The 24,384-nt window shown below is 53.0% G+C and overlaps 8 protein-coding genes across 8 annotated transcripts; 5 read left to right on the top strand and 3 right to left on the bottom strand.

Annotated features, from left to right (window-relative positions):
- Window positions 1–370: 370 nt before the first annotated feature.
- On the bottom strand, window positions 371–2,105 carry CC77DRAFT_1025291 (hypothetical protein). The gene has a single exon (XM_018526042.1). The coding sequence runs from the start codon at window positions 1,942–1,944 to the stop codon at window positions 604–606; it is 1,341 nt and encodes a 446-aa protein (XP_018380376.1). The 5' UTR covers window positions 1,945–2,105; the 3' UTR covers window positions 371–603.
- Window positions 2,106–3,350: 1,245 nt separating this feature from the next.
- Window positions 3,351–7,159, top strand: CC77DRAFT_485377 (hypothetical protein). The gene is made up of 6 exons (XM_018531869.1): window positions 3,351–3,812; window positions 3,866–4,023; window positions 4,076–4,169; window positions 4,221–4,449; window positions 4,500–7,039; window positions 7,090–7,159. The coding sequence occupies exons 1-5, from the start codon at window positions 3,635–3,637 to the stop codon at window positions 7,027–7,029; spliced, it is 3,189 nt and encodes a 1,062-aa protein (XP_018380375.1). The 5' UTR covers window positions 3,351–3,634; the 3' UTR covers window positions 7,030–7,039; window positions 7,090–7,159.
- Window positions 7,160–11,304: 4,145 nt separating this feature from the next.
- On the top strand, window positions 11,305–13,947 carry CC77DRAFT_1000122 (hypothetical protein). The gene is made up of 3 exons (XM_018523117.1): window positions 11,305–11,624; window positions 11,675–11,831; window positions 11,890–13,947. The coding sequence occupies exons 1-3, from the start codon at window positions 11,569–11,571 to the stop codon at window positions 13,543–13,545; spliced, it is 1,869 nt and encodes a 622-aa protein (XP_018380374.1). The 5' UTR covers window positions 11,305–11,568; the 3' UTR covers window positions 13,546–13,947.
- Window positions 13,948–14,118: 171 nt separating this feature from the next.
- On the top strand, window positions 14,119–15,796 carry CC77DRAFT_1025284 (EF-hand). Its single transcript, XM_018526041.1, has 6 exons — window positions 14,119–14,514; window positions 14,565–14,991; window positions 15,043–15,184; window positions 15,246–15,527; window positions 15,591–15,607; window positions 15,670–15,796. Exons 1-6 carry the CDS (start codon window positions 14,455–14,457, stop codon window positions 15,687–15,689), a joined length of 948 nt encoding a protein of 315 aa, XP_018380373.1. The 5' UTR covers window positions 14,119–14,454; the 3' UTR covers window positions 15,690–15,796.
- A 1,085-nt stretch (window positions 15,797–16,881) lies between these two features.
- Window positions 16,882–18,487, bottom strand: CC77DRAFT_485087 (hypothetical protein). Its single transcript, XM_018531867.1, has one exon. It carries the CDS (start codon window positions 18,076–18,078, stop codon window positions 17,170–17,172), a length of 909 nt encoding a protein of 302 aa, XP_018380372.1. The 5' UTR covers window positions 18,079–18,487; the 3' UTR covers window positions 16,882–17,169.
- Window positions 18,488–19,032: 545 nt separating this feature from the next.
- On the bottom strand, window positions 19,033–19,848 carry CC77DRAFT_947545 (hypothetical protein; the record flags this gene model as incomplete). The annotated part of the gene is made up of 1 exon (XM_018535147.1): window positions 19,033–19,848. One exon carries the CDS (start codon window positions 19,846–19,848, stop codon window positions 19,033–19,035), a length of 816 nt encoding a protein of 271 aa, XP_018380371.1.
- Window positions 19,849–20,683: 835 nt separating this feature from the next.
- Window positions 20,684–21,173, top strand: CC77DRAFT_1025282 (hypothetical protein). The gene has a single exon (XM_018526040.1). It carries the CDS (start codon window positions 20,773–20,775, stop codon window positions 21,049–21,051), a length of 279 nt encoding a protein of 92 aa, XP_018380370.1. The 5' UTR covers window positions 20,684–20,772; the 3' UTR covers window positions 21,052–21,173.
- On the top strand, window positions 21,143–23,150 carry CC77DRAFT_974063 (hypothetical protein; the record flags this gene model as incomplete). The annotated part of the gene is made up of 1 exon (XM_018535889.1): window positions 21,143–23,150. One exon carries the CDS (start codon window positions 21,143–21,145, stop codon window positions 22,700–22,702), a length of 1,560 nt encoding a protein of 519 aa, XP_018380369.1. The 3' UTR covers window positions 22,703–23,150.
- Between the last annotated feature and the right edge of the window lie 1,234 nt (window positions 23,151–24,384).

The following is a 24,384-nucleotide window of genomic DNA, read 5'->3' as shown; positions in this document are numbered from 1 at the left end:
GGTAGCTAATGGCACATCCAAATATCTTGTCATTATCTCGGCTGGGAGAGACGGCAAAAGGGAAAAATTGAGTGCGTCGTTTCAACTGAGTTTACACTACTAAACTATGGAGGGTCACAGCCCGTCATAGCGTTTCTTCAGAAGCCTAGGCCCTACCATGTGTACTGTCCTTTACTGCGGTAGGGAACCGTTGAAGTCCATGTAGGGTGATCAGGTGAATTCGGCAGTCGCGGATGTAGGGTTACTGTGAGACGTCTTTGACCCGTCTGCAAGATGACCTTCCATAGCTTGCTGTCCGGGTACTTTGAAATTAACGTGGTAATATCAACAAATTTCAAACGCATGCAAAACGTCTCGAATGATACGAGTTGGAGTCTAGAGATACCATATTTCGCGACAGAATGCTCTATCAAACTCAATTTTACTGATGGTGCATCCCCCGTCAATTCTGGCACGAAAGGCCGCAGTACCCTTCACCTCTACAAGCGCAAAGAGGGATCCTGACTCAACTCGCGCGAAGTACTTGGCTTTAGAGCGCTCCAATCATCCTTCAAACAACTGTGATTTCAGCCTTTCAGTGGATGTAATTTTCACATTTGCTCTCTAAGCCGATTCCAGGACCTGACTCTGCAGTGAGCAAAGTTCCACAATCGTGCTCACACTTCCCACTTCTTGCCGGCTAGCCTGTAAGCGCTCTTTCACAAATTCTTCCGTAACCGCCTCCGCTTCTCGCGCCATCTTTCCCCATATCGCTACATCCTTGGAGCCAGCGGGTAATAGATGGCTTTCGCCAGAGAGCCGGAGAAGCGCTTCCTCCATGTCCTGGTTTGCGGATGCCATCTGATTTTGGAGGTATACAGATTGCTGGAGTAGAGATCGCTCATTATTGGCTATTTTTGCAAGGTGTGGGAGACAGGGCAAGAGCTTGGTAATCGGTCGAACAGGCTTCGTCGTTGTGGCGTTGCTGTCTTCGGAGGGGATGGATTGACCGTCATTCTGGTTCTCAGTCTGTACGTCCAATGGCTGCTGAAGGCTTGCATGAGCTTCAAGTAAGCCAGCACGAGCTTCAATGTACTTGTTGTATGATTCCCGTATCTGCGATTCTGCTGATGCAAGATCGACGGGTGCTACGGCGTTCACTGGGCGCTTGATGGGCGAGGCGTCCTCGAGGAAGACACTGTTTTCCTCCATCTTAGCCAGCTCTCCTTGAACCCAGTCGACGAGTTCATCTCTCGCTCGCTCGAGTGCATGAACTTGCACCTGCAAGCTTGGCTCAACCTGAAGCTCGTCCTGGGCCTTCTTCCTTGCGGCTTGGGCACGCTCCATAGCTGTTCGCGCCTCAAGAACCTCCTGCTTCAGCTTGAAGACCCATGTCTGGTCTTCTTCAGCCTGTGCTAGCTGCTCGAACCTCTCGGCAGGTAAATCTGGTTGCTCACCAATGGCGCTCTTGATGGAAGCCCTAGGGTCAGCTGCAACAGTCAAAGGCTTTGCGGTCAGAAGCTTGTCTAGAGACTCTTGAATGACCTGAAGCTCTGCAAATCGTCTGCGCTGTCGCAATAAAGAGACGTAGCCTCGAGTAACCTCATTGTCGTATTCTGACTCTGGCTGCGTCGGGTTCTCGTCCACATAACGATTGCGTAAATCTTCCAACGATGCCTGGAGTTCACGATGTCTGGCTTGCGCCTGCGATCTAGCCCGAAGAGCCTGCAAATATTCCAGACGAACGTCCTTCAAGCCTGGAGGGTTGGTATTGGCTGCGGAGAGGTTCTGCGGACATTCATGATTCAGATGCTGGTTCTGAGTTGCTGCATTGACAGGCCTCAGGCTTGATGTGAGGTACTTCGAGAGCGTTCGTCGGATCCTCAATGTGTCTTCCCGGCTGTTGATGTATGACGACAGTGCGCGGTCGACTTCGGGTATTGGGCATGTTGTTTGGGCTGGCATGGCGGAAATTGTTTACAGCCCACAAGTGGGGGCGGGATGGATGAAAATAGACTACTCAGAACGTGCGAGGACGACTTGAGAAATGGCTGGCTGCAGCAATGGCGCTGATTGGTGTCACTGTGACTTGCTTTTGGGTGTGCGCTCAGGGCACAGCTGACAACATGTCAACGGGAGACAGCAATTCGGGAGCTATGGACCTAAGCCAGAACGGAATTAGACCCTTTTGCTAGCGCAGATCACGAAAACAGATCGAAAACACGTGCTTGTACGCTTGGCAAATGCATAATTTCTAAGACACCATGTGAGCATTCATCTGCATCAGGAAGTGTCGAGACGGTGTCTTTCGCGGTGCAACAATTGTCGATCTGAATTTACAGTGTGCCTCCGATGGAAATACTGCCGATGATTCACCTTTACAAGCAAACGGCAGCATGAAGCATGAATCCGGAAAACCATACAGCTTCAGCGCTCTTGTTTATCGAGCTCCCATGGTTGCGAGTGTTGGACTATGGTGTCTGGCCAGAACGAGGGTGGGAGTGAAGGCAAGTTGACTTTGTTCTGCCGTTTCAAAGATACGCCGAAGTACCGCCAGTGGGGGTTTGCAGGAAATTACGCACGTCTCTCACGCGTCCCTCCGCGAACCAAAAAGCATTCACGCGATAAGACGACGGCTATTGACGTGAGCATGAAAACATCATGGCTCCTGTAGGACTGCTGTTGTATCAAGACAAACTGTACACTGTTGTCAACGTTGAAGCGAACTTCTAACATGTGACAGGAGATGGCAACAGGAGATGGCAGTAGGAGCCATTTGAAATGTGATGCATTCGACTACCAGCGGCCACAAGACGGGTATCTGCGTCTCGGGAACGGGCTCAGCTCGTGCAGTGCTTCTTTCCAGCCTCAGTCATAGCATCATGAGTATTAGATTTACAGTGGAGTCAGGTTCATGCGTACGAGACAACGGCCCTGGAGTTCGGGAGCTAGTCGGATCAGCAGCGGGCGCATTACGCAGGGTCTGTCCCACAAGGCGTCGTATGGTGTTGCTTTGTGGTGTTTGTCGCTGGGATGGGGCTGCTGGCGATGAAGCAGCGCGGGCAGGGCGACTGGTCGCGATATGAGGCGGTGTCAACGATGACATGGTCCGATGCGCGGTGGATGACGCGAAGAGGGACAACACATCATTCAGCCCCACCAATCGCACACCAGAAGCAGCCGTTGACCGCGTAGATTTTCGAGTCCCGGGCCCCAATGTGCTGGCGACTAAAGCAAAGATACGAAACAGAGGCACTTTCTCCTGCAGGTGCCACAGAGGAGAGCCACGACTAGCTGTAAAGGGAGGGCTTGGCGGGGGGCAGGGATGGGCGATTGACGGGCGTCGATTGGAACTTATTTCGCTTGAACCCTAAGGAGCCCTGCCTGAGGGCAACTGCCTCGCCCTCCTCCTTTCCCGCCAGCAGCAATTCACCTTCTCGGCCGCCGGAGCCCTGGAACCTCTTTGCAGTGCCTTTTTACACCTACACTGCTAACACCACAGGCATATTCGCAGAAAAAGCAATTGAATAGCACCAGTCCCTGCATCGCGCTACCACCGCGTCGCGCATCCACCTCAGAGCGCAACTGCGTCACCCGCTACAGGTGGTAGCGATTACACACGGGACGCCCGCCAGACACCCCGCCATACGCCAACATGCCTTTCTTCAAGAGTGTCTTCCACTCAAAGGACAAGCAAAAGGGCGCCAAGACTGCCCCCGAGCCCGTCGCGCCGCCAAAACCTCGCTGGGAGGAGTCGTGGACGCGAAAGGATGTCGCTCCAGACGAGATCCAGGAGCTCATCCACGTCTGCACACAGGAGATGAAGTCGAGGGGTACGTGGGAATGCTCAATTGGCACTTGCATCGTCGTTGCTGACTCCCAATAGCCCTGGACATGCCCTTTATGCTTCTCCCTTTCCGCCCCACCTCCGACACGAGCGCCTCCCGCAACTTCATACGCAACTTCTTCAAGGCCGCCTACGAGAACACGCGGCAATACTCAGGCGAGGGGCTGGCGCAGGAACTGCGTCTCACTGAGCCATTGGTAGGCCGACAAAGCTGCACCCCCACATCGAGCAATGCGCTGACGTAGACAGACGCTTTGCAGCATCATTAAATGGTGCTGGAGCAGATTGCCCGGCGGCGTCGTCACCTGGGACGCTTATGAGCTCTTCCGAATCGGCGAGTCTGGTAAGCTGGCACCAAGGACATACCCCTGATGGCTGCTGATGTCATGTACAGATTCAAACTTCGCCCGCCACGCATTCGATACCTTCATACCAATCAGCGTCGACTCCGAAGCTCGCAAGCGCATCATATTTGACTTCTTCGATCTGTTGTCCTCCGTCGCAGCAAGGGGCAAGAGCAACGGTATGGGTGGCAGGAAGCTCTCTCGTTTAGCCGGATGGTGGGCATTTGAGTTCGTCGAAGACGGCAAGGGCTTCGATGGTGGCTATCGCACATGGGAGAAGTAAGCATTACCATCCATTACATGTGAAATACATACTGACTTCACTGTAGGGCCGCGGATGCTGCCAGCCATCTCTTCTTCGCCTACCTGCGATCGCTATCTCCAGATATGAACGTAGTTGGTGGCATCTCAGCTTTGCCTCGTTCTCTCCAAGCGCTACTTACCCAGACCGAATACCCTCCGCAAACGCCGACCCTCATGCAAACGCGCACAACCAAGGTTGTCATGATCGTAGATTCCGTTTCGCCTACACCGTTCGCCTTACTGCGTCGCGCAAAGAACTTCGAGTACCGCGACGATGACAGAGCGCTGCAACAGTTCTCCGCTTACGAAGACACTGTCAAGGCTCTGACTGATGAGTGCCAGAGAGTACTCAAATGTATTGCAACAGCCAACCAGTCGACAGTGTCAACAGACCCAACGACACCAGACCCGTCGTGGTCCCGCTTTGAAGACTTTGGGTTTTCAGGCATAATGGATAGCTCCAGCAGTACAAATGGTGCCTCGGTAGGAGGGAGCCCACGAGAGTTCTCCAGTCTTCGATCGGGGCCTCACTCCAACAATACCGACTTGGGTCGCCCTACCACGCCTTCGTGGGCGGACTTTTTGTCCTCGGGCTTCGCCGACGAGAACAATCAATCTCCCCCGACTACTCTGTTAATGCCCAACCAGAAACTCCCACCTCTAGGAGAGAACCGTGTACACAGCTCCCAGTCACATGTGCGAAATGGTCTTAACGAAGATGACCTTGAGCCTGGCGAGTTGGCAAGCATAACTAAGTTCGACCTCGACGAGACCTTCTGGTGGGTATGGATGATTAGTCTGGCTTCCGAAGAGACTACTGATCGCAAAGCCGCCTTCGGAAGATGCACGTTGATTGAAACACGCATCCAAGGCGCAAAGTGGCTAGTCATGGAAGAGCAAGTCAAAGGCGCATCTCCTGGTCCTGAGGAAGGTGCTTACATCGCCGAGAAAAAGTCCAAATTTAGCTTCACAAGGCGTGGACGACTTGGCCGCAGAAAGTCGACCGGCAAGAAGCCCACCCCGAAAGAGCCCTACAACCGGACAACTAACAACACACCCATGAGCAAGACCAGTATTGGACCGGATCAACACGCGAGGATACAGGCTGCAGCAGCAAAGCTGGCTAAGAATGAGCGGGACGAAAAGGACGCAAAGGAATTTGCGCAACGCCGAGGACGTACCGACGATACCACATCAGTGAAAACAAACAGTGTGCTTACGCTGCAACCACATCTGGTGAACGAGGCTGGTCCGGCCATGCAGTGGGACAAGAAGTTTGGCGAAGCCGCGCTTGACAAGGACGCACTTCGTGCCCAGTACCTGGGAGATGTCAGTGCCGGCAGAGGCTCAAAGAACAATCTCATGGCATCTGCTAATGGTCGCTCGTCGCCACTACCTCCAGAGGTGTCCAACCGCGATCTTCCCGCGCTACCAAAGTCCGAGAGAGGAGAGTCACGCTCACCAGCTCGTATTGATACCAAGCCTACGGAAGCTTCTGTGACTCCGGTACCTTGGCCAAACGACTCGCCCACTCAGACTCCTCAGCAGCAGTCGTTCCCTGTTCCAGTTGCGCAAGACCAGTCCACTCCCATAGAGGAGACGCCCTTCGCAACGCCGCTACCCATCTCGGACGAGAAGTCTGTTCAGTCAGGCACGACTCCGAACCAGCACCCTGCCTTGAGGAAGGCAGTGCCCGAACGGAAACCAGTTGTGGCTCCCCAGCCCAAGAGCCGCGTCAGTGAGGATCACGGAGCCGCACCAGGGAAGAAGATCTCACCAAACAAGTTGAAGAAGAAGGAAGGCGGTGGTTTTAGGAAGCTATTTGGGAGAAAGAAGACTGAGACGCCTGCAGCAGTAGCTACAACAGCACCTGCAGATGATTCATACTTCCAAGCATCTGATGCCCTCCGGAGCAACTCCCGACTTGACGACCACCAATCCAATGTACGAGAGCCATCGCCAACCTACACTGATGATCAACCCGAGCCTATACGGGCGCCATCGCCACAACACGAGCCTAGCCCTGCGGCTTCGTCCGGTATTGTGGAGCCAAATCAAGCTGGCGGTCCTGTGGCTGGTGGACCAGCAACACAACAAGAGATCGACCAGGCCTTCTCACGATTCGACCAAGGCCCGATGGAAGACATGCCTGCTTTTGCCCCTGCCGACGACGAGAGTGATGACGATGCCGCTGCTGCCCCAACTGTACCTCGTCGACAGATGCAACAGACGAACCCTAGAACCCCGACCCAGCGTGCCCCAGAATATGCGGATGACATCTCGGAAGAATCCGTCGAGTTCACAAAGCAACAATCACCATCTCAAGATCGATGGGCACAGATTAGGAAGAACGCTGCCGAACGCGCAGCGAGGCTGAGTGAAGAACAGGTTCGCCGTAGCCGAAGTCAAAGCCAGAGCCAGCGGACTGACGAAGGCGAGACGAGTGGCGAGGAGACCATCGAAAGCCGCGTGGCTCGCATCAAGGCGCGTGTTGCTGAACTCACTGGCAATGTTGATGGTCAGCCGGGCGCAGGAGCTGGCGGAAGACAGTGGTAGAATGCGCATTGTAAGGCTCCCATTACGTTATTGCTCAGAGTTCTGCTAACAATTGCCCAGATCGTCCTTTAGCATCACATACCCCATCTGTTTTCCAAGCGTACAAAGAGCTCGATACCCTTTCCGAATTCGACTTTCTGGTTTTTTTCTTCTACGACAACCAGCATAATTTGTGCTTTCACACTTAATACCCGTCAGCGCCATACACTTATGTCTGACATCGGCTTGTTTTCCATTCAATCTGCATCAGTTTTCGATTTTTTACGTTTTGCTGAGATACCTCGGGAGGAATGTACATCGTTGTCTAGGTACACATATTTGCGGACATGCACAGTCATGCGGTCACGTATGTTCGATGACCGACAATATATACCATCGCGAAGATCACGTAGTATGTTATATGTTAGAGAAGGAGGTGCGAACTTTCGAATGTTTAATCAAGACGTTTTGCGTAGTGCAATTGCTTAGACGTGCGCAAGCTTGTGATCCTGTTCTGCTCATGCCCCGTCACCGTCACTTTGATCGTGTCATCTTGTCAGCACTCGAAAATGTGCGGCTGGTGCTTTCGAGATATCTGACCCAGCACAAAAAGGCTTGAGTTCTTTTCTACCTTCTTCTTTCCAACAAATACCGAAATATACTGAAGCATCATGTCGCTGTGCTTTGTTTGCTGTCGCTGTCTCAAGGAAAAAGTTCCTTTTCACTATGACACATCATTGTAGGGGCTTCAAAGGCTCAACCACTGCTAACTGTAGTCTCTCAGCCCACTCAACAAGGTACCTCGACCTATGCAGATTAGGTCAATAACAGGGTTTTGTTGTTTCCTCTTGTCACATGTCTTTCCGTTGTGCCGAAGTTTGGAGTGAAGAGAGTGTACTTTCCGCAGACGTAAACGAATGTATGTAGTGTCATCTTTAGGCGCAACCTCTCCGGAATTTTATAGCTAATCAAAATCTTCGAAAGCGAATACTTTTATACCTCATCTTCCACTCAGAAAATCTTCCATGCAGTCCTCTTTCTGCTCGGCTGGCGAAGCGATAGCTGCTCGATTAATTACTATACTGCTTAGGATAGGCGCTGTAAGAAGACGTCTGGATAGACTCGAAACACCCAACATGTCGAGTTGTATTCTAACCATCCGTCCCATCGCCGCTCTCTTGATAAGTGTGCCCTGACGATTTTTTCGTAGGCGCTGACGATGTGGAATGGTTGGCAGTGGAGATGTAGGTACGTCACCGCTATTCCACTCACCTCTATTGACCATTCCTCTTGCAGGAGCCAGGATAAGCTGTTTCTCTGGTTGACTTCCTCAGCAATATCTTCGATCCCTCAGCTCGTTGCCATCCATATCCGACCTACAACCATATCATTGTGCCGACACTCAAGAAACTAGGAATCGTTCCTACGTGGATTATAATGGTTGTCGGGATGACCGACATCAATTTTGGATGAACTATGTTAACCAGCGTCTATGGTTTTAGGACCTGACCTCGAGATTCTACTCGACGCATGAGACGAAAATGATGAGACCAAGGGGGGAGGGTTCTTTGATCTAAGCAACTATGGCATGGATCCAGATGATGCTCTCCAGGCAGCGTGCGTCATGTGAAGAGCTCGCTTTTGTACCACATCGAGGCACTTGGAGATTACATTTCGCTGACCCACTCTCCAGAACGCCCTGACCTGCCATTACAATCTGACGGCAGAGCCCCGTCCATTCACCAAGCTAATGCCCATAACTATTCCAAGGTATGCCGGGAGCGCCACGAAGGACTGTCGTCCGAATTCTTAATAAGCTTCGAGACCGCCCCAAGTGGGCGTTTGTCGTCTACCGCTGAGATTACTGTAACGATGAAGCCTGGAATACCTTTGTCAATAAATGGGCTGAACATGTCGAGCGCGAGCTCCTTCGCTAGGATCCAGGCCATCTCATACAATCGCTCGTGTTTACGGTCAAATAAGATCCTATCACTCTTGATGGTGCCACTGTAAAGCATGTGCAAAGGCTATCCACCGTACGAACGGAATCTCAGGAAGCAGAAGAAGAATGGCGGGTCACTTTACACAACGGCTTACGAGGTGTTCTTAGGCATGACTACCACACACAAGTAGATACGCAGGCACTTGATGGGTGTCTGATATATGAATGGTTAGCAGAGAAAGAACAGTTGCAGTTTCTTAAGAAGAACCGATCCTGCATTTGGGCAAGCCGCATATGTCCGCCTCGCCAGGAAAATCAGGGAAGAGCTTGCTCCTCTAGTAACGAATGAGAGAGAAGAGGGGGATGATCTAGAAGGTGAGGATGTGGACGAAGATGAAGAGCCTGTTGCAATCGAGATGCATTTGCCATTGGTCCTACCATTTGTGTACACGAATCTCCTCAGCGCTTACGTCGATCAATTCAACGTATTGGCCGAAGATCTGGACAAGAATGATATCTGTTGAAACTGAGATGAGATGAAGACCTCCTTGACATGCTCAGGAGATCGCATTCGGTAGGCTATCATGAAGGTCGTGTAGGCATACGTCGTTCTGAGGTATCGCCCAAGAATAACGTCCTAGCAGGGTACCTGCATTTACCACGCGTTCTTCAGCGAGGCATAGGTTTCGGATTGGGGCCACAGGCCATGGCGGTTGGAGAAATTGGAAGCACGAGGGCCAGCGTGCGGCCCAAAATAACACGAGATCTGTGTACCTGCATCAGCCAGGCCTCTGGGAGGGTACATACGAGGTACTGGTCAGAAACAAAGGAATGGCTGCCGGGTGGTGTGCGTGTGAGACTAAGAATAACAGCCGAACGTGTACCTGCATCTGATAGAGAGTTAGACGCGCCGGGCCGCCTATTTTCCGGTGAACGTCACCTTTCTTTGATGGAGTGACGCGTTGCTGAGTGATGCCGGTATCTGTGATACTTCAATTAGAATGGTGAAGGTTGGTGGTGGAGAGATAGAACCGACAGCTCGGTGCGGCGCATTCGCTTCAGCAGGTGAAGTCAACAATCACATACACTAGCATCCTGGCCGTGAAATGTACGTATGGGGAAGCACGAGCTAATGTGAAGTGGGGAGAACATATGGAGCTGGCGGCTAGGTGGGTGAGATTATGAGAACGGGAAGAAACAATGATGCGAGTGGAAAGAATAGACGAACAGCAGCTTAGCAATGTGTAACATTCTGGAGTGTTGGTCGTGTGTGTCGAGGTAAGCTGGGTCGATCAGTCAATCAGGTGCAGTAGCAGGTGCGTCATGCCAGTGGTAGATGTGGGTTTGCGGCATGGCCTTCTAAAAATACCGCGTTTCGGACATGGGAGGTAGTCGCGCTAGGAACCGCGTGCTGCGAGTTTTATTCCAACTTCAACCTTAGGACATGGAAGTAGATACTGGAAACAATCTGTTTGGATGTTCTTGGATCGTCTGCCGGGGACATGACTGCATACAGATGGACGGGGACTGTGAAGATGGACACCTTTGAGCCGTCCCGCATCCGGTGGGGAAGCGGGGCGTTCTCGACGGCTATCCATGATGGATGACAGCGATTGCAGACAGCGAAGGACTGGTTGGCAGGCCACAGCTTCACACAGGGACTGCCTTTGCAGTAAAAGAAGCTAAGGTTTGAGAGAAATGATTGACCGAATGCTCCGCCATGTGTCGCTAGCAAAACATTGCTCGGGAAAGGGTGCAAATGGCGCACCGGCAAGTGCAATGCCGCACACACAGGGAGCACCGAATGCCTCCGCCTTCGGTCGACCTCAGGGCCATGACTTTCGTCATCACGTCTGCAAGCGCCGATATGTGTTCCCGCTAGACATGGCACGCAAGAATAGCGAGCGACCCCCGTCTGAATGCTGCAGAGCCGGTAAGATGGTCTTGCTAATCTGAGAGTACCCTCTGCAGTCAACAGGGACTGCCGTGAAGAGGTCGTGAGTAGCGCGATGCCGGTAAAATGGCTGGTCGTCTCATTCTCATACTGTACCGCATCAAGGGTCTGCTCTGCCTGTGTGAGGCCGCTGGACCCCAGCTCTGATATGTCCTTAAAATAACTCAGCTGGGCGTTGCAAGTGGAGTAAACAGCCTCGATGGAGTTAGGCATGCCTGTGATGATTGACAGACAGATTGCACACCCAATTGCAAGGGGACAGCGGACGTGGCACCAGGACCCAACCCCAGCAAATAACCCGTAACCGGGCATATTAGCGATCGGATGGCCTGGGCTTTGCAGACGCCAGATTTCTAAATATAGGGGCGCCCACCCACTCCATCATGGTTTCCTCTGCACATCACGTTCAGAGCCTCACAGAAACTGTGAGAGCAGCAACCGACCTTTGTGTCGCGCATCACAGCCATATAGCCCTGGAGTCGCGAAAAAGAATTGCCCATCCACCGCGCCGACTTTCGCCGCCCGCCTCTTCCTGCTGCAAGCGCTGAAACGCTCAGCGTCTTCGTGATCACGCCTCGGCCGCGCAAGCTAGTACTGTCTTCTTCAGTTCCTCGAGACATCACCGTCGCTCCATGCGCTTTGACGTCTAGCATCGCCATCCACCATGGGTCGCAGAAAGATCGAGATCAAGGCCATCAAGGACGACCGGAACCGCTCCGTGTAAGCCAGCTGCCCCAGACACATTGCGATCAGCCACTAACACGCCATAGAACCTTCCTCAAGCGCAAAGGCGGTCTCTTCAAGAAGGCGCACGAGCTCTCTGTGCTTTGCTCAGTAGACGTCGCCGTCATCATCTTCGGCCACAACAAGAAGCTCTATGAATTCTCTTCCGGCGACATCAACGAGACCATTGGCCGGTACCAATACGTATGCATCCCCTGCTACCCTGGACAGAGAGTTGCGCTAAAGTACATGACACTGACAGGTCACGCAGTATGGCGGCGCACACGAGCACAAGGGCCCAGAGGACTTTATGGGCAAGAAAGATGGCGACGATGACGACGACGACGATGAAGAGGGCGCCCTTCCCCGAGACTCGCACACCCCGCCCGAGCACTCGATGATGCCCCATCACATGCAGCACCCGCAGTTCCAGCACATGAGACAAGGAGCGCCATCAATGTCTCCGCCAATCGGCAACGGCGTCCCCTTCCAACAGCGAGGTCCTTCTCCCCAGCCTCCTCACCACCTATCGCGACCCAACTCGAGAGTAGGCCACATTCGCAGACCGAGCTCGAACCTCGCGCCGCCCCAGCCATACCCTTCGCAAGCCCCTCCACCGCCCAACAGCTATGCCTACATGCCGAACCCGCCTTTCTACAACCCGCAAACTGCCCAGCAAATGGCCCCCAAGCCTCAGCCTACTCCACCCGCCGCACAGTACCAATTTACACATCCCATGCCTACGCATCCTCAAGTGCAGTACATGCAACAAGAGCAGCAACGTCGGCAGTCAATGCCGCCTACTTTCCAGCAACAGCAGCAACAGCAGCAGCACCATCTTCAGCAGCAAGTGCAACACCAGCATCAACAAGAACAGCAAGCACAAGCACAGGCACAGGCACAACAGCAGGCACAGCAACAAGTGCAGCAACAGCAGCAGCAGCAGCAGCAGCAGCAACAGCGACTGTCCCCGCCCCCTCCACCTCCGCAAGCCTCTCAGCCGCAGCAAGAACTCCCGCAACAGCCTACGATTACCGTCCCGTCCCCCACGCAACAGAACGATTTTCAGAGTCCCCCTCTCCCCCAGCCGAAGCCACTACACGCGTCCGCCAGACACAGCATCTTCACACCAATCGACGACAGCCAGTCCATGCTCGCTGCGCATTGGGGTAGCAGTAGCAATTCAAACCTGTCTCGCAGCGAAGCGCCATATATCAAGCAAGAGAACCGTGCGCAATCAATTGATGTAGCCGCCATGTCACGACTGCAGCCGAACGGGGAACCAAAACCTCAAGCACAGCCTTCACAGCTACCTGTTCAGCAACCACCGCAGCGAACGCAGTCTACATCCTCAATGCCCACGATCCCTCCTCCGTCACGAACAAACAGTCTGCGCATGGGTGGTGAAAGCAAGCCAAGATTGAGGGTGCAGATCCCGAGCGAACACTCGGATGCTGGAAGTGCCACGGCCGACTCGTCTCCAAAGGACTCTGGCACAACTGGTGCGACCCCAGGACGAAGCACTGATGCGTCGCACTCCTCTGGCGTAGTCCTGCCTCCTCCGTCACCGAGTGCGAACTCGCTGCTCAGTGCAGGTGCAACTGGCCCGCCCAACCCCTTTGCTCGTCCGCCGCCGCCATCTAACAGTAACTCATACGGTAGCCGCAACGACATGGAGACGCCAATCTCAGCACTTCCCAGCCGCTTTGTGGAGAATGGCCTCCTTCCCTCGCCCTCGAGCTTTTACCCCGAGTGGGGTTTTGGTCGCGACTCCAACATGCTGCCGAGTCCTTTGACTTTCCAGACACCCGTAGCCCCGAATGGACCCAGCTTCGCCCGTGACGATTCGGCGGAGCGCAAGCGCAAGACGTCTGATCAGGGCTCGGATGACGGCAACCAAAAGCGGGTCAAAACCTGAGCAGTGCAGCGGAGTTTGAAAAGTTGTTTGAAGCGACAGTCTTTCTCGCATGGCCTATTTCCACGGCTATGCTGTATTTGTACCCCATACTTGGTGCTTCTATTCCGGTCTTTACTTCCTGAGGACCAACAAGCGATGCTCGATGCATACTATACTTTTTGCTATTTTGTTTGAAGGCTTTGTAGAATTTGGGTGCAGGGGCGTTGGATACCCACGATGATTGTCGTTGTTGTCATCTACTATTTTGTCTCTTTTCACAATTTGACGGTTGCACATGGACCTTGTTGGGCATACCGGTTATGGCATGACGAACGATCAGAGTCAAGATATGTACTTCTTTGTAAATAATACCAATGAACGGCTTGGCTTAGTCCACATAAACAACCAGGGGTACCCCATTATACAAGCTCTGTGTGACTCGACATTGCAGCGAGTGATTGACGTGCAAACTCGACAGCAACTGGCCGAACCTTCGGGAAGCGAAACGTTGGCAAGAAGGGCAGGCTCAAGTTTTGCGTATGCTGCGTACTGATTTGCCCGTATTCGTATCGTGGTAGACGTTCCCTGTGATGTTGACCGGGCACGACCTACTGCGTCATAGGGCCAAGCCGACTGCCCCGCTGCGCATACGCCTTGCCCAAGGGCTCGCCGTTGCTATCAGCCGCAACCGGGCTGTGAAGGGCGAAGTTGGGCTTTGATCGTTGGAGCCGCATCTTACTCGGCTGATCATAAAGACTTTGTGCCGTAAGCTACTAGCATCTCCCTGTGTTTTGGAGTCAGTTGCGCGCCTGACGATTGCCTTCGCTCGCCGAGAAGCTGAAGCTTGGTGTCGCATTCATATATCATCAGCCCCGACACGTTGCGACATTCGCTTTCCACCTCACAAACACTCGACAATTTGATCCCATCATGGCGTACAACAAAGGCTTCAACCCGGACAGGCTGCCTATGCATGCAGAGCCTGAGCAGGTATAGCTTTCAAACATTGTCGACACGCATGCAAGACTGACGAAGACCAGGCTGCTGCCATGATGTCGCAAAACGCACCTGCAGCCGCACGCCCACCGCGCACAAGTTCAGCGCGTCCGGACTACAACAAACCTCCCCCGCCCGTTCCCAGCGGCCAGAGATACGACACCCGTCCAGATGAGCGCTATGGCGGCGGTGGGGGACGCGGCGCAGGAGGTGGTGGATATGATAGCAGACCCCCGCCAGGCGCATACAGCGACACGCGCTACGACAGCCGGTACGACTCGAGACAGGACAACAGAATGGCAGTTGGGTCGCCTCCACCCGCCAACTACGGCCATGGACCACCACCACAGGGATATCATGGAAGACCGCAGTTGGCGCAACAGTCGAGGCCGCCGCCCACGCCTGCGCCGCCAAGGGATGCGAATGACCGCGAGGCACTCTGGAGATTGTTCGGCGCCGTCGACAAGGACAGTATGTTGTAGCCACGAGCTTGGCCATGTACCATGCTAACGGATGCGGCAGAGAGTGGTGAGCTCACAGAAGCTGAACTGCGGACTGCGCTCGTCAACGGAGATTGGACACCTTTCGACCCACACACTGTCCGTATGATGATTCGGATGTTCGACACCAACAGATCTGGATCTGTCAACTTTGATGAATTCTGGTACTTGCTCTTGCCCCCTTTTCTTTCTTATCAGAATTTAAAGCTAAAACGTCGCTCACAGTGGACTATGGGGCTTCCTCTCTGCCTGGCGCAGCCTCTTCGACCGTTTCGATCAAGATCACAGCGGTAGCATATCCTACGCCGAGTTTAATGAGGCCCTCATTGCCTTTGGATACCGCCTTTCCCAGCAATTCGTCACCCTTCTGTACCGCACCTACGACCGTGATGGTCGCAATGCACTGAGCTTCGATCTATTTGTGCAAGCATGCATTAGTCTGAAGAGGATGACGGATGTGTTCAAGAAGTATGACGAGGACCGCGATGGTTATATCACACTGAGCTTGTAAGTGGTCCAACTTGAGGGCTTGGAACATGTTCTCAGAATCACGGCTAACTGTATTTGCAGCGAGGAGTTTCTCACAGGTGCGCAAGCTTTATTCCTCTTCAACTCCATTTCGGCCACCACTGATACCGGACTCTACTAGAAATCATCCGCCAGCGATGAGTAGCAGGAACACAAGTACGCGATTTGCTCAACACTTGGATATGTTGCCAAATCGGGGACCGCCCAGCATTATCCCATCGTTGCAGAGGCGGACAGATCGTCTCTACAGACCACTCATAAGTGACCTAGCGCGAAGGTGCATGATGGAAAATCTGATTTGGTTCAAACAGTGCGGGAACATGCGTTGTGTTGGTCGGAAACCAAGCACGCTTGATGAAGGTGACGAATTTAGATACCCGTTTAATACAAACGAAAGTTTCCATACCACATTTGCGTCTCTCTGACTAATTGCTTGTGCTTATCGAAAAAGGTAGTCTACCAACACCGAAATCTATCTCTCCATCTCCTCGTATCCCGTCGGCTGCCGTAATAATAATCATCTTCGTCGGGCTCAGCATCGTACCTTCTGACCTGTCTTCCCGAGCCGGCATGCGTATATATATGTTCTCGTACACCCCAACCATCGCGGTAGCCGTTGTAGTCGAATTCTGGACCGTAGTGGTATCTTCATCCTTATTGTCAGTGATAACCGAAAAAAAGGCGATATGTAGAACGACGTATGCTATCTAAGTGAGACGGTGAGAGAGAATTATTCACGTAGCACGATCATAACGATAACTATCCGGGCTACCTAGTGTGCCGCGGATACTTTGGCAACGACGCGGTTGGACAGGTCGCCACGGCACCATCCTTTGTATTTGTGTGTGGTATTCGTTGAATAGCGCGGAACTAGTACCTGTTTGAGTTTTGTCAAGAAATCAGGGTACTACGGGGTATCTGGACTGGTGGTCAAGGTTGTGGTATCTCAATTATAGAGTTTGTAGAAGAGCGATCACAATGCATAACCAAGTTGGATCGCTATATACCGTGATAGTGGGAGCGTGACTGGGGGCATGGTGAGGTGTCGAGTACGTGCTGCACATCCCCTATGGACAGGGCGGAGGCGTGTCTGGAGGCGGATGAGCACGGCTTGTCGTGGACGACAGACCGTGAAGAGAACATGTGCTGCAGGATATTATGTCCTTCACTGAGAATCCCTCTGTCACTCTTAACTGACAATGAACAAAAGTACTTCTTACAAGTATTGTACAAGACAAAGTGCTTTTCACTCAGTATCGATGGTATAGGCAGGAAGGGGTGATGGAGTCATCTGTGGCCTTTCTAGGAATTATTTGATTAGGCTGGTGTTTCATAGGAGATAAGACGAGGTGCACGAGCATGAAAAGTTGATGTCCTATATTGAGTACGTTGATTCAAACAAACTATGGGTATACAATCTTCTTCATCGCTAGATCCTTATGAAACACATTCTGGTATCTGGGGGTATATGACAAATTTAAGGAAAGACATGAGCTCGTTCGTGGGGGTCGTGAGAAGAAGAGGAAACCGCTGTACTCCAAGTATCGCCCCATTGCGACACAACCAACTTAATAAGTTCAGGAGCGCACAATGCAATCTTCAACTTCCAACTCCACTTCCTCTACACCTTGTAGGGCTTGCGAGCACGGCGCGACTCACGATCTTTTCCGCCGATGCAGAAGCTCGCAATCCAGCCAAGGAGGGCGATAAGCATAAGCGCGGTAGCAGCCCAAGTAAGGGCAAGAAACTTGCCGCCGTACTTTGCATTGAGACCTATCTCACCGCCCTTATCATTGACAATATCGGTGCCCTTAACCATAACCGCAGTGACAAGCGCGCTCGCCAGTCCAATGGCCAGGAACGCAAGTGTGGCGAGAAGGAAGTTGACACATGGAGTGAGTCTTCCATTTCCGATGAAGATTCCAAGAACGCTAGTAATGAGCGTAATAAAGATAAGGCAGATTGCGATGACGTAGAGAACGAACATGGCCGCCATGAGCGCATTGAGTGTGTCGATTCCCGTTTGAATATCATCTGGCCATTGCAGGTCTTGTAGGGTAATGTCTACACCCGTCCTGTTGAGCGCATCCTGAATGATCTGGGTAGGGTCGAACTTGTAGGTAGCCCTGCTCTTCGCGCACTCGGTAACGTTCTTGCTGATGTCGCTCTGACTCAGCGTTGCATTTGCCACTTCTCCAGGCTCATACTGTCCTTGACAGTAATTCAACATGTGTGCCGAGTACCAGTCTTCGACACCAATGCGCTCGCGGAGCTCATCAATCTGTTCATTGATTTCGTTTGTGACGCTATCGGTGATGGAATCAGGGATGAGGTTTATAATCGACGAGAGTGTGGAATCGGAATCTGATGTTGCAGAGGAGATGAGGTTTTGCCCAACAGCAGAAGTGTTAAGTGTGAGGAGAGAGTAGTCTTCCATGAAACCCTTCTTGTGACCCGCGAATAGGCATAGGAATGATAGTATGAGGGCGGCGGTACAGCAGAGCACCGGTAGTATAGCGATAAACCGCATCGTCGTGGTGTTATTGACTTTGCGATTGTGGTGTAGATGTGTGGACGGTCGCGATCGTTTTAGATGCTACTAGTGAATGGCGTTGTATTCAAAGAGCAACGAAGGGCTAAAACGCAGACAAAAGACAGGAAGCGATGGATGGTGAGTTATGTCAAAGACGATAAAGAAAGAGCCAACCACTTATACGTGACGCGCAAATACAAACTTGCAATGCGACGACCGCGCAAAAGACCCACACGTCACTCACTAGGGCCCAGCCATGGCAACAAGCGAATAGCAAACCTGACCAACAGGGCCTCAGCCTCGAGATCAACGTCTTGGAAATACGAATCAGGGCCTATTCAGCACACTGACCACAATGTTGACGTGTTGCTGGGCGTATGTTGTTCAGACCCTGGAACTATGACGCAACGTAGCGCTAAGCGAAGCACTCGCGCAGGGGTCAAGCAGGTACGACTGCAGCATAATAATGCCTAATTTTTTTGGTTGGTCGACAAGGGAAGGCTCTGAAAAAGAAAAAGTATCAAAATGATTCGTCCTGTACTGACTGCAAAGGTGTGGGCAAGAGTGCAGCGCTTGCAAATGTGTCAGCCACGTGGATGTGGGGTGCACAGCCGCAATGTGCGCGTGCGAGTACGAATCGACAAGACTACGGGTGACACAAATAGAAACTGGATTCAACAGAAGCACATTTACGTGAGCAGACGCACCATGGTAGACCTAAGACTTGACTGTCTAAATCGTTTGTATTCGGGTCTGTCGCTATGCTCCCGTCTTCTATTCATGAGGCATCGTCTATCATGATGACCGTAAGTGCATTACATTCGTGAGCGGAGCAGCCTGTGCTCTCAGACTTTTGAGTGGAATCGTTATAAGCGGTTGTGGTAGTAATGTGATGTTGCGCGTTGCGCTTTGGTGTTGAGTCGAAGTCACTTGGCTCGGTGCTACCCAGCCTCATGACGGCGTCTTCTTGGAGTGGTTTGCCGGTTGGGCTGCCGACGATGAAGCAGCGCTGATGCCATCCGTGAAGGGAGAGTATGGGGCCGTCACTGAGTGCGGGGGTGCTCGTTGGCCAGACTTTGTGCGTGGAGGCTCGGCAGATGCTGGCCACTTCTTCTGCTCTTCATGGATCTTGTCCAGTGGTTCTCCGACTATGTGGTACTTTTCCCAATTGATGGGCGGGCATCGCACGATGTTCTGGGGCTGTGGTATCACGGGGAACTTGGGTGGGTCTGGCTTCGCGTCCATATGCGTTGAGTCCTTGCGCATGTCTGCGCTATTGGTGTCTTCGTCATTGCTACGTGACGAGTCGGCCAGACCCGACAGCGTTGGGGTGAGTATGTCCTGGTAGGAATGGGAGGCCTGGGCTCTCTGTTCCTGCAGCGACTTGACGAAGGCTTGCGGGTCAGACACAGCGGCTGCCTTGAGCTCTTCGAGGGCCTTGAGGTCGCGCTTGCTCTTTTCGCGCTGCAGCTGCAGGAGCGATATGGCGGATCGCAGGGCGATGGCATCCGGGTTCTCTGTCTCGGATATGGCGACAGAGGGCGGCTGCGGTCTGAAGGTGGCAGTGGGCGGAGGGGCAGGGCGGGGTCGGGGTTCGGTGCGCTCCACAGGAGCTAGCTGGGCAGCAGAAGCTGTGGGCGTGAGAGGTGACACGGGCGGGCGGTCAGGAGTGGGCGACTTGGAGCGGTTGCCAGAGTGCTCCGAGGCGGTCGAGGCGTCGCTGGACGAGACTGGGCGCGTCGTCGTGTCGACCAGGAGCGCTGGCATGGCGGCGTAGAGGGAGACGTCTCCAGGCGCAAAGCCGGAGAGTCGTGGCAGGATACCGATCGGCGACCACTCTGCGGTGAAGGTACGAGGGCAGACCGCGCAGAGGCCTAGGAGCTGCTGTGGTAAATCTCCGGCGTGGTTCGCCGCGAGGTGGCGGCGGTTAGGCGCTGTCTAGACTTGTGCCTGGGCCGTCCATGCCAGATGCGATTTGCGATGGGAATGTGTGTCGTTTGAGATTGCGCGCGCGGGAACGCCCACGCAGTTATCGACACGTCGCGATTTGGTTGGGGAGAGTGTGCGGAGCCGGCTGCGGGCGAGAATTTCTTTGGCTGGCAGTCGGCTGGACGGAGAGCTCGGAAGGAGTTCCATCTCGTCTAGGAGACATGTGTACCCGAACATGGATGCTACTTCGGCTTCAGGATGGTATATACCACAATCACAAATCTACTCTAGCCCCCGACGTCGCTTACACTGCTCTCTGGCCGTGCGAGCCATGCTCAGACAGCGACTGCGTGATGCGCCGCTTGTCGGCAGTCTCTGCAGACGACTCGGTCATGTCCACTCGGTCTGCGTCTTGGTCGAGCAGAATGCCAACTCCCTTGGGGACATAGGAGACAAAGTAACAAGCTAAACACGGCACCGGCACGACGCAGCAGCGTCAGTGCGCTCATCTGAAGCTGCTGCCGACTCAGAACCGATATAACGGCTTTCGCGATCTGCCCGTCAGATTGCCAATTTCTGTCTCTCAAAACGCGTCTATCTCGTCCGGCGGCATATTCGCAGATTCACGCAGCCGACCGCCTGCAAGGGTCAGCGAGAGAGAGCGAAGCCACCCATGAAATCCACCACAACGCCATTTCCAGCCCGCCAATGGCGTTGGTCTGATAGACAGTGCCGCGTGGATGGCCATCAGGATCAGTCTCCATGTGTGTAGCGTACCCGCGCAGGGCGGCGTCCTACCACTGTGAGTCGCTCTTGCTTCTTCCTAGCCTTGCGAGCCCTCAAATGCGCCTTCTACTTGCAGAACTTCCAGCTCAATCCAAGCACGCCCGTTTACCTCACCACCCGTCCCGTCCTGTCATCAAACCGTCCCTTCTGCAGCTGCATTTTATCCCTCGCAATGCCACTCAAATTCCTCACTTCTCGACCCTCGACTACCGTCCACTACCTACCTCTACCTGCATGACATGCGCCACGCCTTAGCGACAGCCTGCCAATCAAACGACGATCAAACTGGCACCGACTGGCCGCTAAACCCTAAACGCCCACGCGACCGAAATCACTTTCCTTAGCCATGGCTCCGAGTGCAGACTTAACAGCACAGTCCCCGCTGGCGCGCATGCCCAAGCTGAAGTACAGAAACCCGCTGCCGGCCGACAGCCTTTCGATTGCCTCCGATACTTCCCAAGACAGTGGGCCCCACTCTGCATATAGTCAAGAGCCTCCCGCGACCCCGGATTCAAACGCTCCTTCGAACATCTCCCGTCCTTCCTTCGAAACTACCTCCGTGACGTCATCCAGTCTGGCTTCCATATCCTCCAGCAACTCTTCGTCAAATGGCTCCAAGTCATCGAAGAAGAAGAAAAAGGGCAGCTCCGTGCTCGGCTTCCTTTCTCTAAAGGAGCCGTCTCAAGTTGCTTTGGAGCAATTCGCCGAACAACAGCGCAAGCAGAACGCCAACTCGGGAACATCCACACCCCAGTCCAGAGCCAGCAGCAACTATGTTGGCCAGAAGCTCCCGCCATCTGTACCCAAGGTCAATTCGAAATGGGACGGTGTCCCCGAGTCCGTCAAAAACCGCTACTCGACATCAAGCGCATCAACCAAGGACAATAGAAGCAGCGTTTCGTCCAAGGGCTCCTTCGGCTCGCCTCTCAAACATGCTCCCTGGAACGAATCCAGATTTTCGGTCATGACCGACGGGACTCGTAATCCACCAAACTCAGTCGCCTCCATGTCCTTGTCGAATCTTGCCATGCGAGACGAAGCTTCTGGACTCGGATCCTCGCCATCTACCACCACGCTCCCTGAGATGTCTTACTACTTCCCTGACGACCCCGCTGCATCTGGCGCGTTACCCCCAAGATCTGAGAGCGCAGGCGCAACGTACGATTATACCTCACAACTGCCAGTTCGACTGTCAGACTCAACTTCAAGTGACCGTCCAAGCATGGACGGATCGGTAGACTCCAGACCGCATTCACCTGCTTCTTCAACGACATCGACGGATACAGTTGTCATGGATACTGCAGATACCATCTTCAGAAAACTCAACGACCGACCCAGCCAAGGTGCATGGGGAAGCGGTGCACATGCCGTTCAGTCACCTACTGAGGACAATTCTGATCATGTGCCTGACTCACATGACTTTCTCTTCCAACCCCAGCCTGTCATCGAACGCCGACAAAGTGACCCGCCCACTATATACGAGTCGTCCCTGGCTGCATCGTCAATCCCTCATTATGCCCCTCAACGACCAGTTCAGAATTTCAGTCGGCCGATGGCAACTAGGGGCCCACGACCAGTTCAACGCTCTACACACATGCCACACTATAGGAGGACGCCATCAGCCCCAGCGCTGCCGACCTTGTACGAAGCTTCACTGGCTAGCACCGACGATCTTCGACAAGATCGCGACGATGAAGATGACGATGATTCATATTCGATTGCACCTTCTACCATTGCACCATCTGAGCTCTCCAAGCATTGGTATGAGTCTCCACGTGAACGCCTAGGTCTGGGCAGACGCCTTCAGATAAATGATGTCTCACCTTGGGGGGAAGAGAGAGAGGCCGCAGGTAAGCCCAAGAAAAGTCGATTGTCGATGTTTGGGAAGGCTGTGTCCAGAGGATAGGCTTTGCGGGCAAAGCTTGCGCATTGACTGACTCCCAGTGGGTAGCTTCGTGCGATCCCCAGCGATCATCGACCAGTGCCACACCGACACTCGCGTCCTGATACGCCAACTTATGTACAAACTTTTGCGATTAGCGATATCCAGCATTTTCCTCGCTTCGGCGACCTTCATGTACGGCGGCATTTCTGGACGCCAGTTTCTTCAACATAGATACCCATTTCACGAATCTTACATACCCGCTTCTTAATAGATACGTCAATCCACATGGCCCTCTAGGTAATGTAGTGCTTAGTTTGTTTTCTTGTAGGGCTGATCCTCATTATGATCGCATTCCGATCGGGGTGTCAAGGAGCTGCGCGGATCGCGCGTCCATTGGAAGCTTGGACATCAGGGACTTCTCACATCACATCATGGGGCGTACTATAATGCAACGTTTTGCGTCCATCACATGCTTTTCATGCAAGCCATGGCCTCACTAAGTGACCCCTACGAACCCTTTATTGCTTCTGCCGCCGTTCTTCGGCCCCACAGTTGGCGCATATGCCTCGTGATCGCCAGGTCCGTCGAAACCTTAACGATTAGATCCACTCCCTTGCAGTATCGCGAGAGCACGCCTTTTTACCTTTACATTTGACAGGCCTAATGTGATTCGCCTAGCTGACTTAATTCGATGCGATCAGTCAATATCCAGTGAATCAACTCGGTACAGTCGCCGAGCAGGTCAGCCCGCATCTGGTATATAACACGATCCAATAATACACAGCACATCTACTCGACATTCGGATCTCACATAGCACGCTTATGGAATGCATCTTCTCCCTCGGCTGACCTGCTGCGCATGTGACAAGGCATGTATCGCCCCTTTCGAAATCTTCCTTCCATCAGCCTGAATAAGTCATGATGCCACTAAGCTGATTGCCGACGTACACCCACTAAAGTAGCTTTCTCCAGATCATCGTGGAGTATCGTAGTACCCCCTTGCGACACTAGCCTAATCGACAGGGCAGATTCGACCATCTCCAGGTTACCCATGACCAAGCGTCGTGTTATTTCCGAAAGAGAGAGCGACTGTCCATACTCTGGTAAAGATACTTCTTGATTAACAGCACTACCCCAATGTGAACTTTATACATGGTTTCACGATCGAAGTATATGCGAGCTTTAAGGACGAGTGACAAGGTGTGACACAGATTACGCGACCCGTCGCGAACTTGGTGCTGGAAATGGATTGGAGTGGGAACATTTTCGGATATTTGGAAGAGGAGAGCGTATAGGATATGCATTAGTGGAACCGGCATTCTATATTTGCATACACGGCTAACAGTGTATAGATATCGATCGCGAAAGCAGAACTGAGCACGGGGTCGACGCGTGTTCAATCTTGGCACTATGGCAGTAATCAGAAAGTTTCCCATCATATTCAGCACCGTCATTCTTTATTCGATCAATAGTTCTTACCGGTACCAGAACATGAAGCGTGTTTGGTGTTCGTCTGTACGCGTCCTGTGCTGAGGAGGTGATGTTAATACATCGGAGAAGAACTGTTGGTCCGCTCTCGAACACACAAGAGTGGATCTTTTGGTTGTTTTGAGCCAAGGCTCGAGGTCCCATCGTATGTCGTCCGTCCTTTCCTGCTACCTCCGCCTGCCCTCTAGTCGCTCCATAATCGTCTTAATGAAGCC

The sequence above is a fragment of the Alternaria alternata genome, assembly GCF_001642055.1.
Source record: "Alternaria alternata strain SRC1lrK2f unplaced genomic scaffold CC77scaffold_28, whole genome shotgun sequence".
Taxonomy (NCBI): domain Eukaryota; kingdom Fungi; phylum Ascomycota; class Dothideomycetes; order Pleosporales; family Pleosporaceae; genus Alternaria; species Alternaria alternata.
The sequence above is the reverse complement of the archived record's forward strand: the minus strand, read 5'-3'. Positions and strand labels throughout refer to the sequence as shown.